This window comes from Engraulis encrasicolus, chromosome 19 (genome assembly GCF_034702125.1).
Source record: "Engraulis encrasicolus isolate BLACKSEA-1 chromosome 19, IST_EnEncr_1.0, whole genome shotgun sequence".
Classification (NCBI taxonomy): domain Eukaryota; kingdom Metazoa; phylum Chordata; class Actinopteri; order Clupeiformes; family Engraulidae; genus Engraulis; species Engraulis encrasicolus.
The window spans coordinates 31,062,278-31,086,818 of record NC_085875.1 but is presented as its reverse complement, the minus strand read 5'-3'; the positions used below and the strand labels follow the sequence as shown (position 1 = coordinate 31,086,818).

Sequence of the window (24,541 nt, the reverse complement as noted above, 5' to 3'; positions counted from 1 at the left end):
AACTATACTGCGGGGTAATCACCACAAATATGTAAACCATCAACTGTCTCAGTGGTGATAATCCCAACAGTTTTACTGTGATGTTTATCTGAAGTTATTACTACGAACAGCAAGTCTTGTCATATTCCCTGCATTGAATCGCATTGCATTTGCTGTGTGCTACGCCCACTACTAGGAACTAACACTCGCAACGCTGAGCAGTACTGAGAAGCTAAAACAGCTAATTTTGCTAATGAGGAAGTCGGCCTAAGCACACAGCGGAGATTGCCCGACTCTCCCCTCTGTATGGCTCTGGAATGACCTATCAGCCCAGTTAAGTTTGTGTTCCACAGGCTGTTTTATTGGTAATTCTTTGGTGAATCACCTTATGTATGCAGATGATCTGGCCATTGTGAGCCCATGTAGTGCTGGGCTGCAACAATTACTTAAAGTATGCACTCAATATGGGCTTGTTTATGACATTAAATTTAATGCAAAGAAAAGTAATGTCATGATAGTGAGAACGAAAGATGATAAGAAGATGGCATTCCCTGTTTTCTATTTGTGTGATAGCCCACTTGTTGTGTGTAAAGAAGTTAAGTACCTTGGTCATATAATTTCGGATGATCTCAGTGATGATCGTGACATATATCGTCAACAGCGTAAATTATATGCCCAGGCCAACATGTTACTTCGCAAGTTTAGCATGTGCTCAGTCAATGTCAAATGCTCTCTGTTTAAAGCCTTCTGTACACCCATGTATACTGCTCACTTATGGTGTAGGTATAAGAAAAGCAGCTACCAGAAGCTGACAGTAGCATATAATGACACTATGAGACTGTTGATGAAGCTACCAAGATGGACCAGTGCTAGCTACCTCTTTGTGAACTCCAGTGTGCCTGGGTGTGATGCAGTCTTGAGAAATGTTATTTATAAGTTCATGTGCAGACTGGACTGCTCTCAAAACAGCATTATTCAAACCCTAGTGAGTCCAGTAAAGTGTTCTGTGAGGTTCTCCTCCAAGCTTAGGCGACACTGGAGAGAGTGCCTATTTGTTTGATAGGTGTGTTCCCATCTTTCATTTTATTTTCTTATTTTATCTCTTATTTTTCTTTGTCTTAACTTCTCTATGTAATGTTTTGACTGTTGTCTTGATATGGACCATGTACTTTGAGTCTGATGTAAATAAAGAATTGAAATACATAGAATTAATGATCTCTTTTACTTCAGTTGGATTAGGCAATATATAATTTATTTAGTTATTTTCCATAACATAATTAAATGACAGTGACTTTTTCCATAACTTCTTTACAGTGTGACTTATCCTTACTCACACCATACAGTAGTCTTAATGGCAGGGCTGAGAAAAGCATTACTATAGTTAGGACGGAGGTACAGTGTTATGCATTCATACAGTAGATTGCACATGCAGGTGGAGCGGGGAGAACAGTTTGTTGGTAGAGTTCTACATCCATGGAGCCATCAGAAGACATGTCTCTTTCTGCACCTGTTGAAAACATAATGCTAATTTAATCATTCAGTAAGAGAAATAAATGTTGGCAAAAGGTTGCTATCTTACAAAACATTTCCTTTTGTTACTGCCCCACTAGGTGACATCACCTCCCCCCTTTTTTGTCAACTACTCATGTTTAGAGGATGATGGTTTTGTTTGTTTTATGTTTTGTTTTGTTTTGTTTTGTTTTAGTGTGTTTAATAAATATATTTTTTAAAGTGAATCACAAAGAAAGCTTTCAATTACCTTTCCGAGTTCTGGGAAGACCTCTTGGATTGCCAGGTCTAACAGGACATAGGTCAACTAAAAGGATGAGGGAAATGTAAGTTCAGGTAATAAAACATCTACAGTAGTTGCATATCTGTGAGGAGGATTATCATTCACCTAGATCATGTCAATCAAAAGAGTTTTGTTGTAAGCAGCTGAATTTCTTTTTAGAGTTTGAAGGCATTTCACCTTTCAACTGAAGAATTGAATCCATTCAGATGAAATATAAATATCTTCAAGCTCCACAAAGAAGGGCATGTTTCAACTGAACTGTTTTCATCGAAAGGTGTGAGTCTATACCATACACTGATCTATACAAGGGGAATGTTCTAAATCAGGGGTGGGGAACCTACTGTATGTCTCAAGGGGCGTTTATGGCCCTTGCGGTCGTTTTACCTGCCCTATATCATTTTAACGTTATGCAGCTTCACATGAAATACAGTAACAGATTTTGTTAAGTAATCTTGAAAATTACATTTGCAATACAATTAAGTTATATTCAGGGGACTTCAGGGGACCTTCAATATAGGCCTAAAGTGCAGGGGGAAATCCTGGTTTGTGTTTATAGTACGGCCCTTGAGGGACTTTTACGATCCTTGGAGGAATTTGAAGTGGCCCCTCGAATGAAAAGGTTCCCCACCCCTGTAATCTAAATGAATGCATCCAATCATTTATATTTATAACAGACTGACCTGTTTGTTTAGCACGGGCTGCTGCAGTCCATCAAAGAGGAGCCTGACCCCCTCATACTTAGACTCTTCTCCGATGCATTTGGTCAGAAAATCTGAAAACACAAAGCAAGCAATTCAAGGTGTTATATACATTACCCAGGGGCTAAAAACATTCAATATCTTTACAATTAATTTTGCTTTAACACATTTTACTTTTAATAAGAGTCATTTATTTGATTAAAAAACTAACCTGGTATATATCTCATCATTTCTTCAAATGTTTTCTTCGCTCTTTTCTGTTTATCTTGAAGAGAACGGGGTTCACAGGCTTCACAGAATACAGAATCTGAAATATGATGCAGAACATGTTTTTTTCATGCTAAGCTTCAATCATCTGTTATAAAAAATATGGTATGTGCAGCATTTAGTGTACAATTAAAATGCAAAGTGAATTATTTAATCTATAATTACATTTCAATTTAAAATGCTATTCAGACACTATAAAACAATTAAAAGGCCTTCATGAAGTATTGTATACCAGAAGAGCTAGCCAGAGTTGCTGGGTTCACTTTTTAAAGGGTTTTTGTGTCTTTCTTGCTTATAGGATAGTTGAGAGTATGACAGGAAGAGAGTGGAGATAAAGTTCAAGGTCAGTTTATTTGTCCCCAAGGGGAAATTAGGTTTGTATAAGGTATTTAAACACATTCATGACAGACAACAAATAGGCTAATAAAAACAACATAAAGACAGGGACCTATGGTCAACACAGCACAAGGACATAAGACTGGGACAGTAACTGACTGTTGCTGAAAGATGGGGCAGGGCTGGCAAAGGACCCAGGCTGGCTGGACTCAAACCTGAGTCCCCATGGCTTGCAAGGCCATACTGTAGGTGGGGGGGCTTAGTACGCCGCCACAGTGCCCCCCTGAATATACATGGTGCCGTATACTGTGTGTGAATCTGAGGACAAACATCCATAAATGATACCTCTCAACAGGGTGATGAGGGACACCACACGATGCTCCAGCATGACTTGCTCCAGCTTGTGTTTAAGGTAGTGGTCCGTGTAGGCTTCCAGTGTGTTTTTGAGGAGTATTCTTCCACCCATCAAAAGGTGATGTAACCAATCGGGAATACGGAACACAACTCTCCCTGGAATTGAAAAGCAGTTCAATGAAGACAACTGAGACACTAAACATACTGTCCATAAAAGATGGAAAGTCTGTAGGGGTACACCTGTGTGTCTTTTAATTTGCATGCAGCATGGAGATAAAAGTACACACAAAAAAGTAAGGAGCATACTTACCGATATACATTAGATAATCATAGACTCCTTCAACATTGATCATCTCCATGAAGTAATTCTGGTTATGCTTCTTCTCACTGGTTTCAGAGCGGTTGGCATTGTTTTTGAACAATTCATTGAAAAGCTTTAGGGGAGGGGAAAAAGCTTTTAAAAATAGTATTTAGACATTGGAATTCAATTACATTATAAACTAAGATAAGATGCCAGAATGAAATTGATTTAAAGTGATACTGTCCCATTTTTGGAAATAAGCTTATTTTACACCTCCCATTGAGTTAAATAATAGGGTTTTTTTCCCGTTCTCCAGTACTTTCAACCGTTCTCGGGGTATGGCAGTGCAAATTTTACCTCCCTGCTAGCAGTTAACATTGAGTCCTATGAGACCAGCTCGCGGCTAACTGGTGTCATAGGAGTCATTGTTAACTGTTAGCTTGGAGGTAAAATGTGCACTGTCATAACTAGAAAACGGTTGAAAGTACAGTAGAATGGTAAAACCCAATTATTTAACTCCAGGGAAGGTGTAAAATAAGCTTATTTCCAAAAATGGGACAGTATCACTTTTTTATATGACATTGTACTGGTGTTGGATGGACAACAGGGCTGGACTGGTAAACTGGCATAGAGAGCATTTTCCCAGTCCTCAGGAGCCGATGCTGTACTGTAATTTTGGTGTGTTTGTTTGAATTCCTTAAGGACCTGCCAATTTAGATGGGGTGGCCAATTGGTCTACCTGCAATACAGACAATGGACTGAGCTAATCATAACACCGTAGAAAAGCATGGGTCTGTGAGCTGGTCTGAGGGAAAAAATGCCTGAACGGCTTCTCCACCCCAGTCCAGCCCTGATGGACAAGTACATGCGACAAAGGGGTGATGAGATCTACACCAGACAGAATGACAGTCCCTACAGCTCATAGCTGTGCTCACGAGTGGAGATCACCAGTGGTCTAGTCTACGTAGAACGCAGGTATACGCAGTATACCCACTTCGAAATTTCAGGCATTTCAGTATACCCACCTAAAATTGATTGATCCAGAGTAGCAAAAATATATACCTACTTCAAAAAATGCTCAAATATACAGTATACCCACCACGAAAAAGTAGACTACACCACTGGAGATCACTTCATTGACATTCAAAACTTAGTATTGGCTCAATATGGAAAGTTTTGGCAAATCACAACGGAGTGTTATTGAGCATTATTGCAGAGGGAACAACATAGTACCTTCTTATCGTTCTCAGAGGTGGGACTGAGAATGGTCAGCTCAGGTCTGCTAGGTTTGGGTTTGGGTGACTCACAGGAGTTGAAGAACGAGTTGATAAACGGCTCCAGATGCTGTCCCCTCTACAGTTTCAAAAAGTTAAACATCATAAATAATTAAATAAATGTATCTGTATTATTTAGTTACCGGTACATTAGCCCTCGGTTTGAAGACAGCGAGTAGAAAACTGAGTAGGAAATTGGAATCGCAGCTGTTTCGTTGAAAAAAATGAGTCACTTACTTCTTTTATTAACTTTCCTGGAACAGATTTAATTATCTTCCCTGATGAAAAAAGAGAATCATTGGTAATGAAACTTGAGTAATTGATATGGGACAAGGATAAATAGAGTGTACAGATGTGATGTGTGAATTCTAAAGGTACCAAGATTGACATCAGGGAGCATCTTGTCATGGAACTGAGACTCCATGCTGTGAGGAGAGAGGAAGTCTGCAATTAACTGGCTGTTGCTGAGTTCAGGGTGTTGAAGTAGTTTCTGGTGGAAAGAACATACATTAGGTCAGTGCATAGTGGTACACAGTTACAGTATATTACACGAAACATTCAGACTTTATCATCACTGTCCAGCAGAAACCTTGCATCTCCAGTTTAAAAAAAAATATATATATATATATATATAGTTTTGTTCTCTATTCATTATAAAATATAAATCAGTTCTACTGGTCAGTCTCCGTGAGTACATGTGTATGATAAAATATGTAATAACCAATTTTAATGTTGAAAAGATTATTTATTTAGAAAATAGTGATTTATAAATGAATTTTTTTTTAAAAAAAACAATGAAATAGATCTACAAGGTTTATGCCTGACAGCAACAATATGCATGTACAGTAGCTCAGATTAGGTTTCCATTCGAAAGCAAGGGATGGTGTGTTGCCTTTTTTCCTTTCCTCACCTGTAGATACTCTTGAAACTCTTCCCGTTTGGACTTCAGGAACTCATGGTTCTTCGGACCAATGATCCTTTTAGAAGGGAGCTGGGCATCTGGGAAGGATCCTGTTAGCAAAGCAAAACTCGGTGAGTCCAAAAGGCACGCTGATGACATTTACAGCACACGCAGAGGGGACAGCCGTGGGTTAGTGGTCAGACTCTAAGGGAGTAGGTCTTAAAGTTAGAAGGCTGCAGTTTCAAAACTTACACTGTATATGATTCATAATTGTAAAGTGCCCTTGAGCAAGGAATGTAATCCCCACTTTGCTTCAGGGAACGTAAATAAAATCCTGTACCTAAATAACTATTAGTCAATTGCAAGCGTCAGCTAAGTATAATGCAAATAATAACTTGATGCAAGGTTAAGATAGGCCTTAAATACTAGGATTATACAGGTAGCTGTTAAAACCTGCTGGGCATTGCTGCCCATCGCACTTCCTCTGGTGCCTATGGGTCAGCAGTTGGGTAATACTGTCATAATGTTTTGTCATACTGTATTGTATGTTCAGCATACATACCGTGAAACTCGGTGAGTTTCGACTCCAAGACATAGAACTCCACATATCGTCTGTAGACACACCACTGCTCAGTCTCATTGGCCACTGTTAGACACACACATATAAGGTAAAACAGGATGAGGGGGATTTCTTTTCAACCTTTCTCTGTTGTACATTTTGCCATGTTCTTTGGGTTCATAGAGCCTCAATTTTCTTGTATGAACAGTGTTTTGCGACCATATTCATGATGTATTTTAAATAAATGGATACTGAATTGAACCTGTTGCTTTTGCTGGTGTTCTGCTGACGAGCATCACATTGCACATCTGGCAAGATGCCGTCTCCAGAAATATATGTATAGCCTTTCTCTATTCTGCTGGAAACATCACCATTTACTTTACATCACATTTGTAAAATTGCATTCTGAGCTACTGTACCGTAAGCCACTCACCGCCACACCTGTCATTCCTCTCCACATCGATGCAGTAGACAGGGATGCGTTCCTTCTTGACCTCGTCGTCAAAGAGGTCCACGTAGGGGATGGTGATGTTCCAGGCTGAGAGGTTGCGGGGGGTGGTGGGGGTGCTGATGGCCTCCAGCGGAGGAGCATCATCCTCCATCACCATCATGGCCTCCTCCACCTCCCAAAAACACACGAAGGAGGAATAACACAAGAGTCAAGCTCATCATCATGGCCTCCTCCACCTCCCAAAAACACACACGATGGATCGATAACATTTAAAACAAACTTTATCCTTTGTTTAAGTTACTGTTCACAGTACACAGAAAAGCAGCATACAGTACTTAATGTGTACGTAAGGGTATTGACAACTCATCTTCCACAACGTCTCTACAAACAATATGATACTGGCTGATACCCGTAATACTATTACTCAAAAGCCACAGATCATGCAGATGATCAAACTGTATTGGACACTACTTCAGATGTACGATAAGCTGTAGCAGGCGAAACTACTGCCATACTACAGAATAAGGACGACATTGAAAAGAAGAACCTATTCTTCCCTAAAGGTCCTCAGAGTAGTATTGTTAGGGAGAACTGCTAATAGGACATAGTTCATGGCTGTCCTTGTTACATTTTCGGAAATAAATGGATGAGTGCTTAGGGCCTACATCAGTTTCTAAAAATATTACTGTATTGCGTACAAATTTCAAAATACCACCTACGAAATACATTTATTGGCAGTTAAAATTTCCTTCAATTGAGGCAGTTTATCTCATTAGTCAAAGAAAAACAGTTACACTTTAAATAGGGCTGCACAATTAATCGAAAATAATCGAAAATCGTGATATAATCGTGATATTGAAATCGTGATTTCAATCTTGATTTAATCGTTGCAATAGTGACCTACCTTTGAGAGCCTCCTTAAAGCCAGAACATATTGATGGACTGGTGTTTCTGGCCAGAAATCTGTTTACCTAAGTTTCATGCTATTGCCTTTTACATAATTATTAGAATTTATTTTATTTTGCTCATCTGGTATATAATTCATTCTTGGTTATATTTAATTTTGTTATATATATTTTTCTAAATCAGCAAAAATCAATAATTGTGATTAATAATCGTGATTATGATTTTGACCCAAATAATCGTGACTATGATTTTTTCCATAATCGTGCAGCCCTAACTTTAAACTTCACAGGGCTCACTCATGAAGGCCCACAATGCATATATAATGCATTTAACATTTTAATAAACATTCGAGAAAAACATAAATGTATACATTGTTATTCAATAATTTTATTAGAATACTGTGTAGTCATGTGTAAATAATTATGAATCCAAACTTCATAGAAAGTGTTTCAGTCACAATCACCTAGTAACTGTATTACGTGTAAAATAATTAGAAATACAAACGTTGTTAGCCCAATCAGGCCATTTCCCTCACCATGTCGTCCTCTCCCTCCGCCAGACCATAGGAGGGCAGCATCGCTCCTTCCATGGTGGTGCTCTTGAACACGCCTTTGATTTTACTCCCTATCCGACTGATCCCGAACGACTCTCCTCGCTTGGAGGTGTTCCTGCAGGTCACACACACACACAGACACACACAGACACACACACTTCGTAATCTTCTCCCACTGTTATGAATCAGCATCTGATGAAGTGGACACTTGATGACATTATTGCACATGCAGCCTTGTACAGCTGTTGAGGTACATCAGATTAATCACTGAAAATCGCCCACAGATTTCATTTAAAATAATTTCCACACCGAAAACCTTCTACTGTAGCTTCCAGGTATTATGAATAAAGCAGCACATCATTTGAGGAAAGAAAGAAAATAAAGCAAACAAACCTGAAAATGTTTGTTTGGAACCAACAAATACTGTACTTGCATATCAAACTAACTGAAATTAGTTGACTGGGAAACAAATAAATAAACACATAGATACACACCACAATGAAAAATAAAGTGTACAGTACATTCGATCAAAAGTTGCAGTATGTATGCACAGTGCTGAGTATCACAGCACATCATGCTGCAGCTCAAGGATGTTCCACAAAACAAAACAAAACAAAACAAAACGGTCAAAACATGCCAACAAACTCTGGAGCAAACACAAGGAGGACCCATGCAGGAAGGGAGAGGGAGGAACGGTGGCTGGGAGTGACGAGTTGAAAGGAGACGGGCCACTTGCGCAATAGATGATGATGATGATGATGATGATGATGGCCCCTGAACTTACTTCAGCGAGGCCGCGCGGGTGCTGGACGGGGAGGAGTGAAGGGACTGGTAATGGAGGGAGGAGATGGAGGAGGCAGGGGACGAGCCGGGGGAGATGGAAGGGGAGTCCCATCCACCCAGCAGATAGTCCCACTCGGATGAGCTACAGGTACAGTACGCACACCCAGTAGTACGCACATTTTTGATCGTTGTTGTGTTGCGCCAAATGACGAACATACAGTAGCACGCCACAGAGATGGAGACATGACAACAAGCACAGTCCATGATGATGGTGATGGTGGTGGTGGTGGTGGTGGTGGTAGAGGTAGAGAGGAGAGGTATGAGAGACGTAGGATACAGACACAGACAGACAGATAGACAGACACAGATGGGAAGATGGAGGTTAGCTGTGTCAAGGTGTTCACGCATGGGGTCGACTCGCACAAGAACACGTGCCATTCTCTTCTGCATCTCTCACGTTCCGGTCACAAACGCTAAAGTCCATATTCTACCATTACCTTACTTTTTAAACTACAGACGGTGTTAAAAAAAACCCAACTCGCTTCTTCTGAGCTCTTCTGTTTTTGATCTGTAATCTAAGCTGTCTACAACCATTTGAGTTGTTAGTTCACTAACTAAAAGTTGACATACTCCGAATAGTGAATTTAACTGAAAATGAGAAAGGAGGTGTGTTAAAAATAATGACAGCTGGTTGTATTTCTCTGGCTTATAAGTGCGGCAGCACTCTCGTGTGTAACGAACGCCACTATACTGTATTTGTGTGTGTGTGCGTGGAGAGGTCTTTTCATCTTGCCCTCTGTCTCATTTGGGAGCGGCTGTGGCCAGATGGACAGCTCTTGACGCATCTGTTGCTGCCCAATTACGGGGTGAGCAAAGCAACCAGAGTGCATTAAATTTAATCTGCAAGCTGGGGGGAAAAAACGACATCATAAGGTAAAACAGCATGCAGTAAGAACTTATGGATTTCTGCAATCAGGTTTGTCTGGTAATGACGCTTTGCTTTTTTTTTTTTTTTAAACGGACCACGCTCTCAGTTCTCAACTGACAAAACACCCATCACTTTCCTTTCTGGGCAAATTTTTAGCCATAATGAATCGACAAGGCATTAAGATTCACTTGTGATTCGAAGTTTCTTTAATGAAGCTATAGAGCCACTGTTAGGCAAAGCCTTACAAAGAGTACAACCAAGAAAACAAATTCTGACCAGGCCACTTGGATCTTGAGAAGTAGAACCAGACAGGACTCATTTTCAACACACCAAAACAAAATCAGGGGCTTGACCGCCACCTCTGAAAAGGCTTAATGCTAGCTGCATATCGGGAGCCATCTCCATTCCACAAGACTGAAACTGTTGCATTCATATCATATCATATCATATATCATATCATATCATCAATCTGTTATTTAAAGAGAAGCTTTGTTTTTCGGTCCGCAATCCATCAGCAAGTCTAGTTATTAAATTCCTGCGAGCAGCATGAAGATGGCAGAGGGAAGCTGCATACACTTCATACTCACCGGATGTCATCCAAACTCACGCTATTTCTGAAATAACAGGCACAAGGGGCGGGGTTATACAGCTGCGTCGTGGTGACCATCACACCCCCATGAACCAAACACCAGTGGAAGCCATCATATTGGTAAATATTGTCAACATGTAGTGGGCAGGCACAATTAACAAAAACACCAACATCAAACACACAAAGAGCTAATTACAAATACAAAAAAACGGAACAAAATCATATTCACGTGTCAGTGATGTTAGTCAAACGCAAACAAAAAAGAAAGTGTTTTTACAAAATATCTAGGCCAATTTGGACACCAATTTTGGACACCAATTTGGCTACTTTATACCTCATGCATTCAAGTAGTCTCAGAAAAAAATAGAAGAAAAGAAAAATCCACTGATTGCATCCACCAGCTGGCCTTGGCTTAGATCCTCTGATCCCCTCGGCACCAGACTAATTAAATGTACATACAGGGGAGGTGGACACTGACACCCACCTGCTCAGCTTGGAGTTCCTGGTAGGGGACTCAGCCCCTCGCAAAAGTTGTCTGAAGTACTGAAACATACATAAAACGGGTCTTAAGTTACTCGATTAGTTCCTGGTCTAGCCTATCATCACCTTTTCCCCATCTGGGCTAAAGATTCTGTTACTGTACCATCAGTGTCATTTCAGGTACCTTGAAGACATAGGGGACGTTCATGGGGAAGGGCAGAGTAAAGGAGAATAAAGTCTGCAACATCAGGATCCTTAAAAAAATAAAATAATAATCTTTTGGGCAATGTGCCCATAATTGGCCATTTGCTCATCTGATGAATGGCATATCTCCTGAAACGCCATGTTAAAAAAAAGACCCTGGTGTCACAGACTTTCCTTTTGCTTTCTTCATACTCCTTAGTCCTGCACACAAAACATTAGCCTGACTATCAACTTTCAAATTTCTTCGAGACTTGGTCTGACCAAGGGCATAACAATTAAGGTTTCCGAAATAGCATGGTTAACCCGCCTCCCTAGGTTTGCTACTGGTTGACTGGTGTCCGACAAAGTGGGTGGAGTTCCCGATTTTTTGGGAGATCAGAAACAATATTTGCATTGCTCTTGGCCTGATTGGAAGCAACGCAGAAGGTGTTGCGTCAGGAGGGCGTGGCCTGGCTAACAAAACATATAAGGTGGAGGTTTTTTTTCTTTAGTCCCAAGAGAAAGGGGTTCCCATCCCGTTGCTCTCAATAGGTTCTCAATTACATGCGATTTACATCAGCCAGACACAGGAGAGTAGACAAGAGCATCTCTTGTGCTCAGGACTGGACTGGCCATCTGGCATAGCGGGCATTTCCCGGTGGGCCCCGCACCCTCATGGGCCCCTTTATTCAGAAATATTTTTTTAAAAACACTTTTTTTTTACATTGCTGAAAATAGGGGTCCACGAGGGTGCAGAGCCCACCGGTGATTCAGTTCTGCGCCGCTAATTATGAGGGGCCCCATATTGCCTAAAGTGCCCGGGCCCTATTTCTACCCCAGTCCAGCTCTGGATAGATACACTATCCCGGCGCGGCCCGGCATCATTAAAGCCCTTGGCTGAGGGCCCGGGTGCTGCCTGCCGGGGTGAAGTCATCGTCCAGTCATGTGTCCCCTGCTCCCTCCTGAGGTGATGACACAGGGGCACGATTGTGCCGAGTGGGCAGATTAGCTCCATTAGCGGAGGGGCAGGCAGGACTGCTCAGTGTTTCAGAGAGAGGGGCGTTGGTCTGAACAGGAGGGTAGGGGCAGGGGAGGGCAGGGGAGAGGGGCGTTGGTCTGGACAGAGAGAGGGGCGTTGGTCTAGACAGAGAGAGGGGCGTTGGTCTGGACAGAGGGGCAGGGGCAGGGGAGGGCAGGGGAGAGGGGCGTTGGTCTGGACAGAGGGGCAGGGGCAGGGGAGGGCAGGGGAGAGGGGCGTTGGTCTGGACAGAGGGGCAGGGGCAGGGGAGGGCAGGGGAGAGGGGCGTTGGTCTGGACAGAGAGAGGGGCGTTGGTCTGGTCTGGACAGGGAGAGGGGCGTTGGTCTGGTCTGGACAGGGGGCAGGACAGGGCAGAGGGCCATTGGTCTGGACAGGGGGTAGGCAGGGCAGAGCAGGACAGGGCAGGGCACGGGGGCAAAGAGACACCATTGGGTGAATGGTGTGAGATCAGGGGCAGAGCTATAGGGGGGGAAAGTAGGGAATTTGCTCCGGGACCCAGGGCCCACCTGTATTAGAGTTAGGGGCCTTATTTTGACCATGGCAGGGACCTACATGTGGTTTGCCCTGGGGGCCTGTGTGCGATTGCTCTGCCACTGGGTGGGGTGTGTATGTGTGTGTGTGTGTGTGTGTGTGTGTGTGTGTGTGTGTGTGTATGTGTGTGTGTGTGTGTGTGTGTTTGATGAATCGTTCAAGGCCATGCAGATGTGGAGTGGAGAGAGAGGGAGAGGGAGGGAGGGAGAGAGAGAGAGAGAGAGCGAGAGAGAGAGAGAGAGCGAGAGCGAGAGCGAGAGCGAGTGTGTGTATGTGTGTTTGCCAGGGCTTTCCTGTGGGTTACCTCGTCACTGTGGCAGAACATGGGGGTGAAGACGTTCTCCAGAAGAGACAAGACGTGTTCATAAGCTTCAAACAGGCACCGCATGGTCTGCAGCTTCACCACCTCACCATACGGACCCTCAGCGACTGATAGGGAGGGAAAAAGCAGCCACAAACCAATGACGTCCGTAACAATGTTGGGATCTTTGATGATGATGATCAATACCCGTAATCTCTCACAAGTGTATGAAATTGAAAAATAAAGAAGGGGTGGGGGTCCTATGCATAATAATAATAATAATAATAATAATTCATTTTATTTAAAAGCGCCTTTCAAAAAACTCAAGGACACTGTACAGAGAGAGGCAAAATAAAACAAGACAGATAAACAGATTGTAAACAAAACATAAATATATAGAAAATAAATAAAAAATAAAATAAAACAAAATACAGTTAAAGAATCATAAAGAATAGGCTAATTGAAATAGATGAGTTTTAAGTCTTGATTTGAACAGGGGTAAAGACTCAATGTTGCGGATGTCAGGGGGAAGCGCATTCCACAGCTGAGGAGCAGAGCAACTGAAAGCTCTGTTCCCCATGGTGCTGAGACGGGCAGAAGGGACAGAGAGGAGAATGGAGGAAGAGGAACGGAGGGGGCGGGAGGGAATAGCAATATGAATAAGATTAGATAGATAAGGAGGGGCAAGATTGTAGATAGCCTTGAAGGTGTGGAGAAGTATTTTAAAGTGAATTCTAAATTTGATAGGGAGCCAGTGGAGATGTTGGAGTGCAGGGGTAATATGGTGACAGGAAGGGGTTTTGGTTATGATGCGGGCAGCTGAGTTCTGGACCAGTTGGAGCTTGTGGAGAGATTTTTGAGGGAGACCAAAGAGGAGAGAATTACAATAATCAATGCGAGAGGTGACAAGACTGTGTATAAGGATGGAGGTAGAATGGGAGGTGAGAGAGGGGCGGAGACGGTTAATGTTGCGTAGGTGGAAATAGGCAGACCGTGTGATGTTATTAATGTGGGAGAGGAAGGATAGAGAGCCATCAAGCATGACACCCAAACTCTTAACTTGAGGGGAGGGGGAGACAGGAGAGCTATCAATTGAGAAGGAGAAACTATTTGCTTTGGATAAGGTGGATTTGGTGCCTATAAGTAGGACTTCAGTTTTGTTCGAATTCAGTTTCAAAAAATTTGAGGTGAACCAGGATTTGATTTCAGAAAGACAGGTGGTGAGGGAGGGGGGAGGGAGAGTGTCAGAGGGTTTTCCAGATAAATAGAGCTGGGTGTCATCAGCATAGCAATGGAAATTAATATTGAATTTGCGGAGGATATTACCAAGGGGAAGGAGATAGGTGATGAACAGGAGGGGCCCCAGAACAGAACCTTGAGGCACACCAGAGGTGACAGGGGAGGGCTTGGATTTAAAAGACTTCATAGATGTTACGCATAGATGTTACGCATAGCCTTGGTCCTGGGGATTGATGTAATGTTGAAGCTATACACTTCCCCCATATATTCAATACAGTAAAAAAAATGAGTTTTAAAAATATGAAAGATACAGCACTTCAAAACTCTCCTGAAAACAAATTGATATGAATTGATATGAAAAGACAGTCTACCCCAGAATACAACAAATTTACACTTCAAAAGTCAAATCGGCTCCTTACTGTTCCTGATTTCTTCCACAATGAAAGGGTCAAAGCGAATCTTGTCAATGCTCTCATCCAGACAGTAGGTCGTGTAGATCTTCTTTACCTCCTCGTGGAGCATCAGCTTTTCAGCATCCGTCAGTTCAGGACACAAGATCTTGTCATTGAACTCCTCTGTAATAAAAGGGGAAATGTAAAATCTAGAGTTAGCGTCCATTTTGGCAAGCCATGGTGGTCAAGAAGAGTTTGTTGTTTAAAATTTCTCAGGTGCGCTAGATCAGATGATCAATTCAATTCTCCTCGCTCCTCATTGATCAGTTTATAATTTGGCGCCTTTTAAAAGTTTTCTGTTTTGTTCCCAACTCTTGGCTTGTCTCTTCGCAACCCACCGTCTCCCCAGTAACACCATGTCATGCTATTTCTTGTCGTGTTGCCTGCTATGTTCATGCGGGGATTATTTGCTCTAGTAATCTTAAATTAGGTGAACATTCCCTACGCTGCTGCTGTCCCTCAATCTCTATTTTCCTTGGTGCTCATGGAAAACCAGGGTACTCCTCTGAACGACGCCAAAACCAATTCAAAACTATTCAATTAAGAAATTGCGTTCAGAATTTCTTGTCTTGTTGCGTTTTATTGACTGTAATGGACCTGACAGAAAGAGTATTTACAAGCTTAGGTCATAAAGTGACTCATGTCACAGAGTAACAAGTCATAACATCCAACATTCAGCTGTAACTCTGTGTGAAGCCTGTGAAGACTTTTCTTACAAAAGCTTTCCTTCATAACAAAAGTAACTCATCACTAATCTTTTTTTTTACCTGCATACTCACATTTGTGAGACATTTTGGATGAAAGCATCTGCTAAATGTAACAATGTAATGATTCAAATGTTGAATAATAGAGACTAATTAGAGACTCGGAACCATACCTGTCAACCATCCCTAATTTCCCGGGAAACTCCCTAATTTTGACTCATTTCCCGGTTTCTTCCCGATTTGACATTTTTCCCGGAAATATCCCAAATTTTCACATCATCAAAAAACACTGTCAATCTCTGGTAATTATCCCCACGGCCCTGTCAGATAGTCCGACGAGCCACACCCCCTTTTGAAGAGAGACTGAGAGGATCTTGCTTATCAAGCTACCTGCCAGTAGATTGTATGCCAGATGCCACCAAGAATTGAAGTTCCTTGAAAATACGAGCGAATCATGTGATTAACCTAATCACAACCTGCACCAGCACAAAGTTTTTGCACGAGCCCCAGACAACTATAGCGACAAAACAACATGGAGAAACTAATATTTCATTGTTTTTCACTGCTCATTTAAAACTTGCGCTGGGGGATTTTAGACATGATTCGTCTTCACACGCGAACTGTTGTGAAGAGTAGAGTAGAACGCACCGTCTCTATTGCCCCGTTGACTGTCATGATTTGGCCTATAGAAAATTTCCAGAATTTTGTCTTAAAATATGGGGATTTCGGTTGCTCAAAGTTGACAGGTATGCCCGGAACTGCCAATATTCTTATTGCTGCTTATTGTGCATCCACTGTTTTCCACAGCATGGCGCTGTGTGATGACTCAGAGGGCACCACCTCACCTACGGTCAGGCAGAACTGCAGCACGTGCACGGCCCCCTCCTGCTTCAGGAAGTTCATGAAGCGGAACAGCAGGTCCTGCTGCTCACGGATCTCCTTCAACTCCAACTTTAGCACCTGTGGACAACATGAGAAACCAGTCAAGCCTAGCACCCACCAGTGTTGATGATGACACACCTGTGGGTGTAACCACACTACTACCATATTGAAGTGCAAGTTTGTGGTTAGGTTAAGTTCATATTCAGTCACAATCAGGTTAGGTCGCACATAGGGTTTTCAGGCTGACCAGAACGGAGCCGGTGCCAGTGCCCGCACCAGTTGCGTTCAGCACTAAAGTGCTCATTTGCGAACAGCCCGTGTTCATACCGGGCTCTGACCCTTTTCCGCACGTGACTGTGTTACCCGGATGAACCTGCTGACGGCCACCTTGTCGTGACGGTTCGCGGAGAAAAACCAAGTATTATGCGGTTCGCATTGCGAACCAACTTTACGGTTCGCGAACGCTAATTTCTGTGGCGTGAACACGACGGCTGGTTCGCGATTAGGTGCAGGACAGGCACCGGCGCGGTTCTCAGTCGGCCTGAATGCGCCCACAGTGGCAAGATGGATTGTAAAGTTTACACACCTCTTGAAACTACAGAACAGCATTTATTTGCCTTTTCATTAGTACTATATCGGACGTTTTTACAAACATAAGCACCCACCTTTCTTTCTAATACCACTTGACCACCAATGAAAATGTATTGTATGCGTGACGCTGAAAGTGAACCACTCACTGAGACTTTATTGTTGCGGACATCAGAGTACTTCTGCAGGAATGGCACCAGGGCTGAGGCTTCCTCTGTGGCCTCCTCTGGCTGCGCGCGCACACACACACACACACACACACACACACACACACACACACACACACACACACACACACAGTATTATAAAGACGATATTACCATACAAACATACAATGACATCTATTGACACATGTACTCAGAAAGATGACAGGCAGGCACCTCAACTTTTTCCACTTACCGGAGAATTGTCAATAAATATCAGTAGTAGGTGATTGACTGTATCCTAGTGGAGTAAACAAAACAAATGTATAATCAAAAAATCATTGTTATACTTAAGACTTATCATGACTACATCGAAACAAATATTTGACAAAGACTCTGTCTTTTAAATGTCTAGCATGACCAAGCCATCACAATAAAGGCTTTTTAACTTTTTCTAAAGGAGAGTGCCTGGGATTATCTTCAGTTTTTCCCTATCCAAAGAGCACCTCAACCAAACTTTTTCAGAGTCCAGGAAGCACTCCTAAACAAACTATTTTTGAATGTGACAAAGTAAGTTTTAGTAGTTCGGGGGTCTCTTACAGGGTCTGCCAGGTAGTCCATGGAGGGAAGGAAGACCGAACCAGACAGCACCTCCCTCATCAAAAAGGTTAAGGACCTGTTCAAAAACAACATGGCTCATTGATCAAGAGTACATCTGTGTGTGCATTCCAATATGCACACCTACGTCCTCCACTTGTGCTTGTGGCCTTGCATTTTGCTGAAGCCCAGCCTCCGTGGAGAAAACAATAAAGTTTCCTCACTGTCAGCCTAGCTACAACAATGTTTGAGGGACTGTTCTTCATTCACCATCCCGATTGCAAATGAGGAAATTACATTAGAAATGTGGTTTGGCAAGATACTGAATTAATTTTCTGTCGTCAGTGACGTCATCATGAGGTCATAAGCAGGCAAGTGAGCAAGGGAGGACGGAAGTCTGCATATTGGAATCCACCCTGGGTGCGTTCCAATATGCGACCTTGCTTCCTCCACTTGTGCTTGTGGCCTCGTACCAGGAAGTAATATGTCATGATGACATCACTGACAACAGCATTATATTTCAATATCTTACAAAAGCTCAATTGTGAAGTCTTTTTCTCATTTGCAATTGGGATGGTGAATGAAAAACAGTCCCCCAAAAGAGGTTGTGGCTAGGCTGACAGCTGGGAAACTTCATTGTTTTCTCCACGGAGGAGGGGCCAGGAGGCAGGGCGAGGCCACAAGCACAAGTGGAGGAAGCAAGGTCGCATATTGGAACACACTCCTTGTGTCTCAGATGGTGCACTTGTGCACTTCGGGCGCTATGTTTTAGTGCGTAATTACTAATTAATACGTCATACGCACTGAAACATGAACACTGAAGTGCACCATTTGAGATCCAGCATAAGCGTTTTGAGAGATAAACATAACAGTGGAAAACATACAGGCTATTTTTTTTACACTTGTGTATAAGCTGTAGTGTCATTCTTCCACCTCTAAGAAGGTGTGCACGCTAGCAAAGCCAGACTTATGGACTGCTTTATAGTCGATTCAAAGATAGGAGTGCAAATCAAGAGAAGCTAAGACAAATCTTTTCATGTGAAAAAAATAGGCTTACCTGCAGTCGGTTGCCTTTGGCGGCAGGATGTAGGGGAAGAGCATCTCGGTCAGCTTCCTCAGGTACAGCAGCTCGTCCCTGCGGCTGCGGAGCGCTACATGCAGGTCGGGCCCATACTCTTCCAGAGCAGCCTGCTGGAGGTACTCCGTGTTCTTCACTGTGCAAGTAGAGAAGGAATCGAAAGGAGCTTCCAACACAAAGCTCGACAAAGAACTTTCCATTCTGGTAATAGAATATTCATCAAAGACAGCTGAAGAGAACTGTCCCTGAATCCAAAATGGATCAACTGACTCAGATTTGTAAATGGATTTGCTTTTCTTAAAGCATAGATTATCACCAGGCACCAACCTTTCTGCCTCGCTTTGGCAATGATTTCAATGTGCTTCATGGCAGCTTTCAGTAGTTTCTGTGTGATGAGCGAAGGGACGTTCACCTGAAAATGATGCAACGGAGTCGCATAATAAATCAAACAGGATGCCGAAAATATTACTTTTTATGTGATGAAGTGATTATAGGGTTTCACTACCTCTAAGAATGTGATGCGAACATAACTGACTGGGGTCATTTGACATGACATCAGACACTTTGAGGATTTAATTATACTTAGTCTGCCTTGCTAGTGGCAATGTAGAACCCCAAAACAGCATTTGCATGAATCTGGCTCCAATATTAACCCATTTAAGCCTGGAGTGACAAATACGCTGCATTCAGGCTCTTGAGATTTGAGGGTTTTTTTTATTAATAATGTGGGTATGTTAGAGCTGAATGAACACATTCTAATCCAAAATGAGGGCCCTTTTAAATGCAACTTGTTTCATATTTGTATGTGCTTCAGAGGTTGAGATATTTAGGTTTTAATAGGCAGCACCTTTTCCCATAAAGGGTTTAGGGAGAAACAGACTAAGAAAGTCTTAATTAATAGGGTAGGACACAATATATCAATTAGATCAATTTAAGTCACACAGAGATGGTTTTGACATTTGAAAGCTCCTCTCTGTCTCTACAAATTACACAAACTGCATTGGAACACACCAGTTATCCGAGGATGAATATTTGAGATATTGGGACATTGAAAATTGAATATAAAAAAGCTATATTTTAAAATGGCCATGCAACCAAGCCTAGCGTGCAATGTCGTAAAAAATGCTAGAAATGTTGTTTTTTGGTTCTTGAGTCATTTCAGAGATTATGTGACTGAAAGGTTGAAAGGAGTTAATTAAAACTTTTCCGTTTCCTTCTTGATATTCATGCAAATACAGTTCTGCGGTTCTACCTTGTCACTAAAAAGGCACACTAAGTATTATTGAAATATGTATGTGCCAGTCCCCAAAGTGTCCGATTTCACATGAAATGGTCCACTGATAAATTAGCATGCAATACGTACTACATAACTAAAATTGCTTTTTAAAATTACCTTCTGTATCCGTCGTACCAACACTGCAGCAAAAAAGCGTAGGGTGACTCTCAACTCATCCACAAAGGCTTCATCATCTGTGATATCTCTGCCAAAGAAAGATTTGTTGTTCAGATCTACTCTACGACATCTAATCAAGAGCCATTACTTTTTATTAAAAACAGAACTATTGGGCTTATGGGCCTACCTGTACCATGGATATACGAAATTTTCCAAGACCAGCTCCAAAATCTGATAAACAGAATATGGTTAAAATCTTGACTTGACTTGACTTTTTGTGCTACTTAAACTGATATACTTACTATGTAATCAGGTATGCTTTCTCAGATATTGTATGCCATTTATTATATTTTTTAATGTAGCTTCTCCTGATTATGATGCAGCAAAGAAAAATGTTTGCACACTTAAATCTGTTTTGTTCTTTTACTTGCCAAGCTTTTGGCTAAAGACATTCCTCTGGCACCGTGCAGCATGGCACAAACGCGTACAACATATATTTCTCTTTTAATTTTCAACGTTTGTTTATGCCTTTTGGTCATGATATCTTTGACACATTTTGGTCACAGATATGTAAAATACATCATATCTCTGCATTTGTAGGGTAAAATGAGGCTAGTATACCATATTGTTGAGGCCTGGATAGGTAAATGTTCTCTGCATTATAGAGGTGATTTCTTTGCATTATAGAAGTGATTTTCCACCAGTTTACTGTATGTAAAAGACCATTAATAAGTAAAGCTCTGACCTCTGATAGGGATGCATCCACCTTGGAGTGGACCTTAAGATCGAGCCACGGTTGGTAGTTTTCTAAAAGTAACGTTGGCCTGCAAAAGACCATGGATTAGTATGGAGGGTCAATTATTAACCTTGAATGCACATTCAATGTGTCTAAAGGCTCTTTTCCACTGCCGGTTTTCTGGTAGGCCTACAGCTCGACACAGCGCGACTCAGCTGCCACTTTTTGCTTTTTGATTGGGCATGACACAGCTCAATTGTAAAGCAAAAAGTGGCAGCCGAGTCACGCTGTGTCGAGAGCTGTAGGCCTACCAGAAAACCGGCAGTGGAGAAGAGCCTTAAGAGGGGTTGAAAAAGTAAAAACCCTGGCAAAAATTTGCTTCAATTAGCTGTGAATCAGATGATCATAATGATCACTCCAGACAGACAGATCAGTGATATCTCCAGGGGTGAAAGTAGTTTTCGTTTCTTACCTGTGCTACAACAAGCACATCAAGCATCTGTAGAGGATAATGTCAACATGGACCTAAGTACATTGTGACAAAAAACTTCCGAAACACAACTTTCAAAAAGGGCATTTTTTTTGTTCAGTAGGGCAAAGGGGCAGGAGCTTTAGCATCACCTTGTCCTAATCTGTGCACAGCTATGCTACTATCAGTTTCAAATGCATTGAATGAAAGGCGTCTGGTGTCATATGAAAAGGCCCATGGTCATCTCTATTAATAATAACTTTCAACGCTGTTAAAAAGGTAAAAACCCCGGCACAAATTTGACCCCCTCCCCCCCTTTTTTGTTTACTTTTTACTTTCTGTGTGAATTCCAATATGCGGACTTCCGTCCTCCCTTGCTCACTTGCCTGCTTGTGACCTCATGATGATGTCACCGACGACAGAAAACGAATTCAATATCTTGCAAAAACAAAATTCTACAGGGAATGTTTCCTCATTTGCAATTGGTATGGCGAATGAAGAACAGTCCCTTAAAAATTGTTGCGGATAGGCTGACAGCAGGGAAACTTCATTGTTTTCTCCACACAGGCGGGGCGTGTCAGCCAAATGCGAGGCCACAAGCACAAGTGAAGGACGGAAGTCCGCATATTGGAACGCACCCGCTGAACACAGCCTTCACCTCTGCACATGATGACTTTGAACCGTGTTAAACCTCACCCTTAACAGATGTGTTGTAAACAGCAGCTGTCTCACCTGTGTCTTTTGCACTTTATCTTGCCACATACTGCACAGCTGTGACCAAGTGGAAATAGTTCCTGTTGGTCTTGCTGTTGCAAAAAAACGAAAAAACAAAAAAAAAACGGGTTCAAGCAGGTCAAATGGTCAAATATTGTACTTTGCCTCCATTTAACTATTAGCCATGTGCTCAATCATAGCAGCCCCACTGGGGAAATCCCAATGTGTGTAAAATTCAAATAAAGCTCAAAGTCCTTGAATAGATATTATGCCCATACATTGGGCACTGCACACGATACTATAAATTTAATCTGGAAAATGTGCTTAATTAGGCCTAAGCTTCATTACAGCAAAGGAATAAATAAAAATATCAGTGTAATAACAAATACATTTTTCAGATTTAGGCCTACCGCAATAAATTACTAAACAGATAGGTCATGTAGGCCTATAATTTATCACTGTTTGTGTTTTGAAGAATTGAGATCTAATAAGCATATAGAGCTCGAAAGTCCCGCCCCTTAGTTCCGCGTTTCACGGGACCTAAGCTGACCATCTAACAACATGGTAGAGAGTAAATATCTTCTGATCTCAGTCATGATATGCGCTGGGCTACAAATATGCTGTTTAAGAGGCTAGATAAAGATTATTAATGCAGAAGTATCAATGTTTTGTTCCGAGGCCGTCGGCATGAAAAATGTGAAGAAACACAGCTTTCTAAAAAGTTTGGGGGTTCATACGAAAAATTAAGCAAAAATATCAGAAACAACATACATGGAGCTCGTGGCACAACTCGAAGGGGATCGAAATATCATTTTAATACCGCCATTGGATTACATGCTACGATTTTCGGCTAAAAACGCCGTTGAGGTCCCATGAAATCGGGGGAAGTGACGTCACTTTCGAGCTCTATAGTCCACCAAGGCACCAACTTCAATGTTGTGTAAGCCTACATGGTGGTCATTGTTTTGCATCAGATGACAAATTTGCTTTGTACAGTAGGCCCCTAAGGAGCTTTCTGTGGAATTAACTGGGTAGGCTGGTCATCCCTTTTAAATGTGTTGGTCTCGCACCAGGATGGTGATCACTGATTTGTTATTTAAATTTGTCTTTAAGTTGGAACATGGTCTCTTTTTTCCCTTATAGTGTGCAAAGCCCAATGCATTAATGGACAGGGAAACAATCAATGATGCATTCATGAGCTTTACACACACTGCTGGGACTTTCCCCGGAGGACTGCTCTTTTGTACATCTCAGTATAAACCCATATTGATGTGGGCTACCAACCTTTACTGTTGGCTTTATTGACGAGAATATGTTTGGCAGCAGAGTGTCTGGTCCCAGTGAGCAATAGAACGTCACAACTCCAGCCAGGAAGGACCAAAACACCATGATAATGTGAATGTATCTAAAAACAAGACAAATATTACATCGTCATATCATTGATGAGAGAGCATTTAAAGAAAGCAGATGTTGTAGAAGGGCATATACCTATTCAGGAGAAGAGTAGATAGAAGCAAAATAAGCAGAAGGAAGCAGAAGACTGGATACTGCCGCCCAGCTTCTTTGATGAGGTCCAGCCTCAGCCTCCGTCTCACAGCTGACAAGCGTGCCTTGATTCCTGTCATTTTCATTCCTGCCGAGGAGCCAGGTACACATGGATGCGTTTGCATAAAGAATATGCGACTGTAGAACTAATATGCGCGTGTTCTTGCAGCAATGCAAGTGTGCATAATAACGGTCTGCTATTGGCAATGCTGTAAAGCTGCATCTTTAATCCGGCCATTTCATTATGAGACGTCACGGGTCCGGATGGATGTAATCAAGGTTTTTCTTCAAAACATAATTAATCTGATCACAGTCCACAGTCGAATAACTACCATTTAGATATACGTATTTGTTTACCTACCACTTCACAAATCCACGGAAAAGATGTTCTCTGTAGTGATCACGGCATTTTGCTGACCAAAAATGGCTAAGCTAAGAGGTTAGCTGGCAAGGCTTGGCAGCTGAACATTGCCGTTCTCCCCATCTGGCGCGCGTAGCCTACCCAAAGCGCTTAGATTCTCTTGTGCGCTTAGTAATAATAACACTACACTGTTATGATGCAGCATAGTGACACTACCACGCAGATCAGAGGCGGCATGTTATTTCTTGTCACGGGGTTTACAGTCGTGTTCCTCGCTGATGTCACCTCCGGTCTTTTGACTTGCCGCTACTGTACCAATGGCCCTGAGTAACCCAGTCATGACTGACACCATTCAGTTAAACGAAAGGGATGGATACCATGTGAAAATGCATTTCCCCCTTACACGTGACTTGACAGTATCTTCACAATCTATG

The 24,541-nt window shown here is 42.1% G+C and overlaps 1 protein-coding gene across 2 annotated transcripts; it reads right to left on the bottom strand.

The window, feature by feature from the left end:
• Nucleotides 1-1,215: 1,215 nt before the first annotated feature.
• LOC134435238 (sorting nexin-14-like) lies at nucleotides 1,216-24,441 on the bottom strand. 2 transcript variants are annotated; one of them, XM_063184111.1, is made up of 30 exons: nucleotides 24,108-24,441; nucleotides 23,690-23,834; nucleotides 23,486-23,606; nucleotides 22,220-22,293; nucleotides 21,028-21,106; nucleotides 20,470-20,513; nucleotides 20,283-20,370; nucleotides 19,217-19,301; nucleotides 18,869-19,025; nucleotides 17,815-17,890; nucleotides 17,471-17,515; nucleotides 17,221-17,301; nucleotides 16,447-16,561; nucleotides 14,865-15,020; nucleotides 13,210-13,334; nucleotides 11,156-11,214; nucleotides 9,156-9,296; nucleotides 8,354-8,486; nucleotides 6,895-7,084; nucleotides 6,465-6,548; nucleotides 5,912-6,012; nucleotides 5,380-5,491; nucleotides 5,239-5,279; nucleotides 4,961-5,080; nucleotides 3,737-3,860; nucleotides 3,418-3,582; nucleotides 2,681-2,776; nucleotides 2,452-2,543; nucleotides 1,739-1,795; nucleotides 1,216-1,486 (listed from the first exon to the last, which is right to left on the bottom strand). In XM_063184111.1, exons 2-30 carry the CDS (start codon nucleotides 23,830-23,832, stop codon nucleotides 1,445-1,447), a joined length of 2,946 nt encoding a protein of 981 aa, XP_063040181.1. In that variant the 5' UTR covers nucleotides 23,833-23,834; nucleotides 24,108-24,441; the 3' UTR covers nucleotides 1,216-1,444. The 2 variants fall into 2 exon arrangements, with proteins under 2 accessions (XP_063040181.1, XP_063040183.1); XM_063184113.1 differs by lacking the exon at nucleotides 9,156-9,296 and having other exon boundaries at nucleotides 24,108-24,440.
• Between the last annotated feature and the right edge of the window lie 100 nt (nucleotides 24,442-24,541).

What these genes read in the sequence shown, in the direction of transcription:
- LOC134435238 (XM_063184111.1), bottom strand. Translation starts at nt 23,832, where the DNA reads ATGAAAATGACAGGAATCAAGGCACGCTTGTCAGCTGTGAGACGGAGG. An exon ending in ATAAAGTGCAAAAGACACAG is followed by an intron (nt 21,107 to 22,219) that starts GTGAGACAGCTG and finishes GGTCTTTTGCAG; the next exon opens with GCCAACGTTACTTTTAGAAA. An exon ending in AATGATGAGATATATACCAG is followed by an intron (nt 2,544 to 2,680) that starts GTTAGTTTTTTA and finishes TTGTGTTTTCAG; the next exon opens with ATTTTCTGACCAAATGCATC.